Raw genomic sequence first — 10,621 nt, 5'->3', positions numbered from 1 at the left:
GTAAGCACTGTACCACCCAGTATTATTTAATGATGTTACAGATTAGGACTGAAATTCTGACACCAAGTCCAATAGCTGTGAGGAGATGAGGCACAGAGAAATAACAAACCTAGTTGTTTCAGGGAAGGATGGGCAAATGAGCTGGCCTTGACTCCTGAGGAAAACCACCTAAGAGCAGTGTTTCTCAAATTATATGTGAAGGACCAGTTTTAACCCCTAAATTGCACTGTCAAAAGCATACTTTTATAAAATATGTTTTCAAAAATTACTTACTAGAAAAATGATCATATACTTTAAAGTGACAGTAATATCAAACTGCTGTAGAATGAGACATTCTCAATTTCTACACTGGTCCACAGAGACACTGGATAACAATGACCTAGGATTTTGTTTCCTAATGTCAATCTCACCTAAAATCTCACATTTGTCTAGTCTGACTCTGAGAAAATTTAGTTGTTTTCCCCCGCAGTAAATAATAAAGACAATCCATAACAACTAGAGATAAAATGTGGCACAAAGACTTGTCACTAACTTGTTTTAATTTTAAAATGTAAAACACTCCATTATCATACTACCTTAGAAAATTAAAATTATCCTTTAAAATGCTACAGAACTTAAGAATGTTGACTCCTATCAACTTGAAAATTTTGCTTTATTTAGTTTAGAAGATAACAGGGTATAGACACTTAAAGTTGTATATGAAAATATTTGCTTAACTTATGTAACTATATAGCTCATGTATCTGTAAACTCCTGTTATCTTTGTCTCCGTGTTCTCAAACTCCCCCAAATGATTAGTTGACTAACAGGGTGAGCCTAGGGAGCCTATTTTAAATTCCATTACCAAAGGTAGGAAAATGAAAGTAAAATGCCTGGCCTATAAAATGACTACAATCTGATGTGATTTACTATAGCCTGTTAAGATAGGCTCTACACTATTGAGAATATAATGTGATTTATAGGGTCTCCGGAACCAAATTCATTTTGCAGCTTACAAGCTATAAAGTGACTTATATCCTCATTGCTTCTGTTTCATCTATAAAATGGGGATAACAGCACCTACATCAAAGGATAATTGTGCAGGTTAAAGTGCATGTAAAGTGCTGGGAACACTGCCTGGCACATAATAAGTACTATATAAGTATTGTAATTATTTAATTCTTACACAGTATGTCTCAAATCCTTCTCTAGAACTGGATTAACAATTAAATTGGTTAAATATGTCACATCCCTACAATTAATTACAATTCTTCTGTTAAAAGAGTTTAATTCTCTATTATGAAAATATATTTATTTATAATCTCCTATTGGACAGGGAGAAAAAAGATAGAAAATCATGTACAGTCTAATCTTATATTTAGAGAAGATGCTAATGAAGTTATGAAAAGTTGCAAGTCACTGTAATACTTATGTGGCATCTGCCAAAAGTGACTCAGTAATTTATCATCCTCCCCACCCACTGGGAAAAGACTTAAAATAAAACTGATTATGATTCTAAAATGGTAATAATAAGGATGATCAAATGCATATTATAAATCAGGTTTTTAAAAAAATTTAGAAATGTATACATTTAATTTCATTATTCCTCCTCTACTCCTGAAAGCTGATGCTTCTTAAAATGGACTAGGTCTTAGAATTAAGGAAATAGAGCACTGATCTTAACAGATATACTCTAATCCCACCCACTGCCAACACACCACCACCACCACCATCACAACTACACATATCAACAATAAATCACCTTATCCAGTCACCCAAGCTTAAGCAGCAAATATTAGGTACAGTCTAATGAGATTATAAACACAAAAGACTCAGTATTTCTAGAATACTGAAGGTGTTTGTGGTATTGAGAGTACTCAGATGGTAGACTCTGGTACCCTTTAAACTGTTTTAGAATTCTTCAATGAAATCAATACTATTAATTTCATGTTTACTTTATATAGGATTTTTGTCAAACTTATCAGTTTTTAAATTAATTCATAATCACCATTTTAAGACAAATTTTCCTCTTACCTAATGATTTTCATCCTAAGTTCAGCTTACCCTTTTGTCTATAATAGCCATATTTCATTTCATCTCATCTGAAATACACAATTATCTATTATATACAAAGATTTTCACATGTGCTTTCAAATGCCTAGAAAGAGATCAAGTTTTCAAATTTACATAAAACCATACTACACCAATTTACCAATATAAATATAAGTCGTCATACCTATTTATTCCATTCTATTTAGACAGCAACACTAACAAAATTCCTAATGTATATGCCCCCACCACCTGTACTCTTCCCCTATGCTATCATGTTGACACTTAACAAAAGAACATCTCAATTCAGCAACCAAGTTTTACAACTACCATTCCTACCAGTCAAATGTAATGCACCAAGGTAACAATTCTCTTGAGTTTTAACACATTAAGAGTACATTATTTACCTAAGACCGAAGGACTGTGCCTTCCTGTATAAAAAACAAAGATAACCACATCAATTTAATTCCATATATATGATGCTACCTATTCAATTTATTAAAAATTGTAATAAGCATAATAATCAAACTAGTGCTCCAAACTTATGCTGTTCACGTGGAAGACACTACAAGAAGACACAATAGAGACTGCCTGGCAATAAGAGGTACAATTCCTTGGAGAAATAAAAGGACAAATCTAGTTGTCTAAAAGACAATTCACTGTACACAGTTTATTTACAGTTTTGTACACTGTCTTAATATGAATGGGACCGCTTTTCTACTTGAGCCATTTTTTAACCAAAGCAAAACAACCTAAGTAATACAAAGTGTTAAAATACAGCATAAAGATACAAAAACAGACATACTAATTCTAATTAGGAATGTAATTATGATGTTACATTTTTTATAATCCACAATTATGTTTAGGAAATCACACAAACATAGATCACTGATTTGAATGAAATGCATAAATTTGTAGCAAAGCTTTGTAGTTACAAAAAAACAAAAAAATTACCAAAGAATGCACAAAATTAATGTTTATTCCGCCTTTGTGTCATATTCCTGGATCCTTCACCAATGTTACATGAGGAAAAAACAAAAGCAAAACAAATGAAAAACTGAAATCAGAATCACTAATGTTATCAAGTAGGGAAACAATAAATTAAAATCTAGCAGCCATCAGCAAGAGTACAGCAAAGACAATGCTGTAAAAAGAAACAAAGAAAATTGCTAGAAAACTGTATGCATCATACTCTTTCAAACCAGCAAAATATGCTCCTGCATACAATGGAACATAAACAGAATTTTTTTCCTGTTAAGGTATAGAAATGCAAGTTCTTTTTTGAATATTGTGGATGGGTAAAATGTGTTTGTAATGGTAATTCTACTAAGCTATTACAGAGTGGGCCAGGAACACATTTATGGATTCTGGGGATGATGTGTACTGTAATTCTTTGATTGGGATAGTGGACACTCTAGCCAAAATTAAAAAAAAAAAAAAAAAATATGAACACAGAAGTACAAGACAAAGGCGAATGAGACTTCTCTTATATCTTAGCAACATTTAGATGGAAATCAAATTTAAATGCAGTCCACTCTGCTTTTGAAGAGGCTTTGGTTCAGCTCCCAAATCTCGATTGCTTGACGCAGTCTCCTATGAGAATACTCAGAAGGTGTCTTCTTAAACAACAAACCTATTTTTAGTGGTGGAGCCGCTCTTAGTAGCTGTGTCTGCATGGGACTGATAACCAATCACTATCTTTGGAGGAAGTCCTAACCTTTCCTTGTATACCCTCCTAGAAGAAGAGAAAGAAAAACAGCAGCCATTAATTTTTATTTGCACGCACGAAATCTGATATCACCATTCTTTACATTAAAAAAAAAGTCCAGGGCATGATATAGGAAACTGCACACCCTTTTCCTTTTAGCGAAATTTACTATTTTCACAATAATCTCGGTTAATCAACCGATATTTGAGACTCTCCTATGTTATCAGATACTGTGTTATTCCTAATAAATCAATAATAAGCAAAGCCTGGACAGTCCTTGGGTGATGACAGTATCTGATTTAATTACAAACAAATAGGGGCGCCTGGGTGGCACAGCGGTTAAGTGTCTGCCTTCGGCTCAGGGCGTGATCCTGGCGTTACGGGATCGAGCCCCACATCAGGCTCCTCTGCTATGAGCCTGCTTCTTCCTCTCCCACTCCCCCTGCTTGTGTTCCCCCTCTCGCTGGCTGTCTCTATCTCTGTCAGATAAATAAATAAAATCTTAAAAAAAAAAAAATAATTACAAATAATCACAAATACATACAGTGAAGCTGTATCACATGCATAACTCATTTATACAAAATTAACTGCCTACATGTCTACTTTAATTCTCTGATATAAAATGCTACGATTATATTTTACATATAAACCATAATAAATATCATATATTACTGCAAATTACATTTACATACCTACTTTATGATATTTTCAGGGTAATTTAGAACATACATGATTTCTGCCTTATATACTAACTCTGTAACCTAATTTTCAAATAACATGTGACTCTATTTTAAGAACAAACTATGATGAGTGCCAAAGTGGGTAAGTATAGGGGCTGTGATATTGTATAACAAGGATGATCTAATCTTGTCTGTGAAATTAGAGAAATCTCCCCTTTAGAAGTCATGAGGTTAAAAGTAAAATGCTGAGAGAAAGAAGCACATCTGAAGGCTGGGGAACAAAATAAGGCTGTGCGGCTACAGCCCATAAGGAAAGGGAGTATGAGCAAAAAGGGTGACAAAGTAGAACTGGGGCCAGATCATAGAAAGCATCACAGGTAAAGTTAGGAATCCGGACATTTATTCCCAAGAAAAAATAGCAACACTTCAAAAATAAACATCGGAGTAAAGAGATATGTATTTATACATATTGGAGCTAAATTCTCCAATATGATACTAGGACAGCTTTATCCATACTCCACCTTCCAGAATATTCTACTACCTTCCTCCAAATAAAATTTCTAAAAATAATTTTATAACTAAAATTATAACTATTATCAGATTTATATTAGATACAATGTATTCCCTTCCATTATACTTAATCATTAAAAATGCCAGAAAGCCAGAGCACTGAGCCATGTAACTTGGAAGGGGTAAGGGGAAAAAAAAAAACCAACTCCCTTGAAAAACTGAAGTCAAATATTTCACAAAGATTTCAAATTATACTAACACATACAAGATTTTCAGAGGAAAGAAATTCATACTTATTTTTAAGCTATTTTCAAATACGAAATCCCCACAACTAATAAGTTTTGATGCTGACAGAAATATTAAGAATATGACGACAAGCTAACAGTCAACTTCTCTTTTAGAGAAAACCTCTGTAGAATGAAACCTGGAAAATCTCCATATCTTTTAATCCAGAGAATTCATAATGTTTGAAAAAAAATCACAAAGGGCTAACGAAACATTTTGTGACCTATAACCAATACTTAATTTTAACATAAAATTCAAAGTCAAATTTTACTAATTCAAATATAATTTTAAAAAAAAAGATCCCAGTTAACAATGACCAATGTTTGGGATGGGGTGGCAATTTTTGCAAGGAATAATATTCACATATGAAAAAATTAAAAACATACACATGTGGGTTTTAAAAATATGGACAGAACTAAGATACTATCACTTAAATCACTGAAAATTTTATGTACAGTATACACACATGCACAGAATACACATATACTCACTAAATTACTTGAGTATTACAATATTAATGTTATGATTTTAAAGTAGAAAAAAGACTAAATATTGTCATACGATAAATGAAAAAAATGCTACATGCCAAAATAGAGTGCTCTGGTGATTGATTATATACCCCATTGTGAGGAAAAAGAAATTTCACAGAAATTAAAAAAAAAATGAACAAGAAAACGAAAACCAACAGAGCAGTTTAAAATTATAAGTTTTCATGAAAATATTACAAGGAAAATAATGATCTACAAATCCAGGTATTTTTAAAACTATAAATAACTACTTCTGCTTTTAGTTATTTTAATATTTTAAAGGACATAAACAGCAAAACTTACCCTATATGTGTAACAGCCTCTCTGTTTTCACATTCAGTAGTCCATATTGCTATCTTATCACCTTTAGCTCTAACATTAACAACGGCTCCACATACATCATCACTGTAGTCATCAAAAGATTCTCCAATAAGGCACAGCAGCTTTAAAAAAAAATTCAATCAAAATTACATGAAATAAATTATACACTGCTTACTGAACTACAAATGTCTCTTATATTTGTATATATACAAAACTCAAACAGTTTTTAAATCAAAAGTTGACTTTTTGAGTGTATATAGTTCTTTGTCCTGACTTTTTAAAATTCATTTGTTTCTTTGTTTAATATCAAGAACATTAACAGTGGTTTAAACTTTTTTAGCAAATGGGGCAACTGATGACAGAGCAAATATAAAAGGCAAATTAGCTTAATATTCATTTGCTCTGCTGCTGCTTCTACTTGCCAGCAAACAAATATTAATGGAATAACTGAATAGTTGCTCATGCTGCCTCTTGTTCTTGCTGTTTTTCATGAACACACATTTTTTTTTATTGTGGAAAATACATATAAAATTTACCCATTTTGACCATTTAAAAAAATTTTTTAATTTGAGTATAGATGACACATGACATTAAATCACTTTAACCATTTTTAAGGGTATGATTCAGTGGCATTAGGTATACTGACAACATTGTATAGCTATCACAACCATCCATCTCCAGAACTTTTGTCATCTTACAAAACTGAAATGACTTTTTAAAGTGGAATTCTAAAATGGATTTACTGACAATCTCCCCCAAAAGCAAAATTAAGTCTCTTCATTAAAAAAAAAAAAAAACAAATAAACATTCATTCAAATACTAACTGCTTAACTTAGTGCTAACTATAAATGAGACACTGGGACAAGCGCTAAGAATCCAAAAGAGACTATTATCCTTACTTCTGATAGCCTGGAGTTTAGAACTTCTCACTAGAGAAAATGGCAATTATCTCATATTTAATATATGTCTTATAAAGTCAAAAGTTCCAGGTTATATCACAATATATAAGGTAAATAAGATCAAGCTACAATTTCACTGTTTGCTCCACTGATCTAAAGAATTTAGTACACAAAGTTATACTCTAAGAGGGCTGTAAAAACTTGTATCATACAAAATGTGAGGTTCTATAATTTTAAAGCTAATGAAACGACCAGGATGAGCTTACTACGGAAGGTGAGAGTCAACTGCCAATCACTTTATATCTGATTTGTGAAATGGTATGGGGTTTTCACTGTACCAGTATGTAAAATATACAGTATTCACATATAGAACAAAATTAATTGCTGGCTTCGATTTTATAGGGTGGGCATCCTTATCTCTTCAATTAAGTAACCGATGTAAAATGTAATCCAAATTAAGTTTTAGTATTCCAAAACTGTTTTATAATTTTAAAACCTTACTGTCTCTAGCCAAAAGCGATCCAGGTCACTTCGTCTCTGCTGCTTGTTCAATGTAATTAGCCATCGTCCTCCTCGTTTGTTTTTTTCATCTTCCCACATAGGCTCAATACCATCCTATAAGGTTAGTAGGTAACAATATTAGAAAAAATTGTTACTTTAATTGAGGAGATCACTAGAATGAGGAAGCAAACTCTGTCAACTTTTTACTTTTTTCTCCATAGAGCTGTTATTGATGTAGTGGGGGAAAAAGCAGGCAGGACTTAAAGCCAGAGACATGGGACTGCAGAATTAGAGTCCTGACACAGATACTTATTAGCTCTCAGACCCTGGGTTTCTTTTAATTTGAGGTTCTTAAACACTGAGAAAAAGATACCCCTGAGAAGCTACATACATTTCTATATCTAGAAAATATATGCAAAAATTATGCAATTTCAGAGTTAATGAATGCTCCACCCCCTACCACTTGACAAAACCCACTTAAAAATATAAATATCCCAAAGACCAATCATCCCTGGTTAAGAATTCCTGACAAACTCTAGACTTCAGTCTACTCAAATGTATAAGAGACACTGGACTGGATGACTAAAGCTCTCTTCAAAAATCAATCACAGTGTGTGCCCATAGAATAAGACTCTCGATTTCAATTATTTACAGCAATAGGGCAAAATTTGTTTATGCTAAAGCCCAGTAAAACTAGTCTAATTATTCCCCAAACCTCAGAGAACTGACTATTCCTAAGTTTCTGACAAGCTTTCTTAATGAGTAACTGAACGGTTCCGTCTTATAATAAATATATGAAATCACCAGTTTAAGCGTACCTTAAAAAGTGAGTAGTCACAGCCAGGCATTAAGTTACTAGACAACTGGATGTGGTTGTACAGACTAGGTTAAAAAAAAAAAAAAAGGACAATTATAAACATAGAACATGTAATCATTTAGAGGATATGATAAAAATAAAAAGATAAAAGTTTACGTTTACTTGTTATTCTACCAAGTCAATTTCTGTAATGGACCAAACAGGTATCTTAATGATGGTCAGTTCAAGAATCAGCAGTTGATGATTTTCAAGAAAATAATTGTAATGACTTTATTCTGACAAAAGTGTATTTTGATATATTAGCTAACTCAGTGCATACGTATGTATATATATATATATGAAACAAAGAATAGGAGTATGAGGCAGCTTTTAAGTACCTGAAAGAATTCATGAGGCTCAGGAGCAGTTTTAAACACACAAATAAACAAATCAAGGGAAAGCAAGACAAAGTTCCTGACTATCAGGACTGCATGACTAAAAGAAGACAACACTATTATCCTTGGAGGTATTCTAGAACAGACCAATGGGTATCAAATACTGCAGTCATTACTAGTCAGTTTCCATCGTTTGGAAAGCTTTGGAAAAAACGAACAAACAAGCAAACAAAACCACCCAGGCCCTACTCCTTGTGATTTTAATAATCCCTTTAATATAGGGTAGAACGCTGGAATCTGTATCTCTGAACTTTTCCTCAAATATCAACGTAACAGAGTAACACTTGAGATGACTTAGATATTCACTACCCTGAAGGTAGAAGGCTAACTCATTTGATCTCCTAAAGTTTCTTCCCGCAAAATTATTATAAAATTGGCAACAGAATAAGAATGCTTTGCCTGTCTCCAATATTAGATGCCGAAACATGATCTTTACTACATCTGCAGACCATGGACAATGCTATTTTCCTTAGTCAGATTCTCTTGATGCTATTTTAACCCAGTCTAGAAATATTTCAAGTAGAGTTTTAACAAAGATTCTGGCATCCTTTGGATCACATTCCACAGGATAACATACAAATCCAATCTGGGGAAAGGCAGCCTAAGGCTGGAAAAGATCTGTAGAGTTACTCAATGGTCACTCTTCCCAAACTACCTTATCACTGGCAGCTTCCACTAGGCAACAAAAGAGGCCTGGAGAGTAACAGTAACTATAGAATTAGCACCACCACTTTAGGTAATTAATGGACAGGGTGGAAGTGCTTTCTTCAATGGCATTCAAGGTAGAAATGACCAATGCTTCTTTATGCCGTCTCCTTTCTCCTTCATGATGTTCTAAGGTCTCTTTTAAGTTTATAGTAATGAGAATTTGTAATGATACACTTAAACAGAATCAGAGCACTACAGACAAGATGGATAAATCCCAAAGGGGTCAACAGCTGTCTACCACTAAATCTGCCAGGAAAAAAAGTGAGAAATTAAGAAGTGCTTAGGTATTTACAGAAAGCTAAAGAATTCCTTCATATGTCTAAGTGTAAAAGTCCACTCGCAACGACACTGCTTACACGTAACTAAAGTATGGGGCCATGCTCTAATTAGAGGCCCACTTAGAAACCCAATTATGTACACTGAAAAGCCAAACCAACCAGGTAAATGCGGATCTGCTTCAGTGGGGGGAATGGTTCAAGACTGTTGCTCTTCCTCCTCCAGAGGAGACTAGAGACTTTTTGGTTTAGAGGACTCAAATAAATAGAATCAAAGAAGAAAATCACTTATGTTTTGATGAAAGATAAAACACAGTAACATTGGTTTAACTAGACAACTAAACCTATGAATTACTGGGGATTTAAATATAGTTCCATTACTTAAAAAAAAAAGATGATTTCAGTATAAAGTGACCACTCTTTAAAGTGCACAGCTCAAAATTTAAGAGTTTTCTCTAATTATTCTATGATTTTTTTTTCAATGATTCGAATGCATACTAAATGCCTATTATGGGCAAAGCACTGCAGATACAGAAGAATACTGTTTCTGCCCTGGAGGAAGTATACATATATGAATCTTCTGACAATCTGTTTTTTTGTGTGGGCAAACTACACTCAGGGGGTTATGTTAATACACAAGAGTTGCATCACTGATTCAACATACATAGGATCCAAAAATAAACTAGATTTACAAATTAGAATTTTTAGATGATGTACAAAGTAAGAGTTTTTAGATAACTGCTAATTAATTTACACCTCTTAAAATGTTTTAACAAGTTTTATCTTTGAAATGAAAATTATTTTTCAAATAAATTACATACTAAATTAACTTTGCTTTTAGAGAACACCACAAAACTTCTTGAAAAGACTTTACAATTTTAAGTTTTACGTTGAAATCAAGCAAAGTTTTGACCCCCAAATCTTAATGT

At 33.0% G+C, this 10,621-nt stretch overlaps 1 protein-coding gene across 1 annotated transcript in view; it reads right to left on the bottom strand.

The window, feature by feature from the left end:
* Positions 1-2,682: 2,682 nt before the first annotated feature.
* Positions 2,683-10,621, bottom strand: part of EIF4E (eukaryotic translation initiation factor 4E) — a 41,236-nt gene continuing 33,297 nt past the window's right edge. Inside the window, exons 4-7 of the mRNA XM_008707188.2 lie at positions 8,277-8,340; positions 7,459-7,572; positions 6,041-6,180; positions 2,683-3,762 (exon numbers count right to left, since the gene is read on the bottom strand). Of these exons, the coding sequence (XP_008705410.1) occupies positions 3,648-3,762; positions 6,041-6,180; positions 7,459-7,572; positions 8,277-8,340 (433 nt within the window). The 3' untranslated portion in view covers positions 2,683-3,647. The remainder of the gene's footprint in view (positions 3,763-6,040; positions 6,181-7,458; positions 7,573-8,276; positions 8,341-10,621) is intronic.

The sequence above is a fragment of the Ursus maritimus genome, unplaced genomic scaffold (assembly GCF_017311325.1).
Source record: "Ursus maritimus isolate PB19 unplaced genomic scaffold, ASM1731132v1 scaffold_8, whole genome shotgun sequence".
In the NCBI taxonomy this organism is placed as follows: domain Eukaryota; kingdom Metazoa; phylum Chordata; class Mammalia; order Carnivora; family Ursidae; genus Ursus; species Ursus maritimus.
The sequence above is the reverse complement of the archived record's forward strand: the minus strand, read 5'-3'. Positions and strand labels throughout refer to the sequence as shown.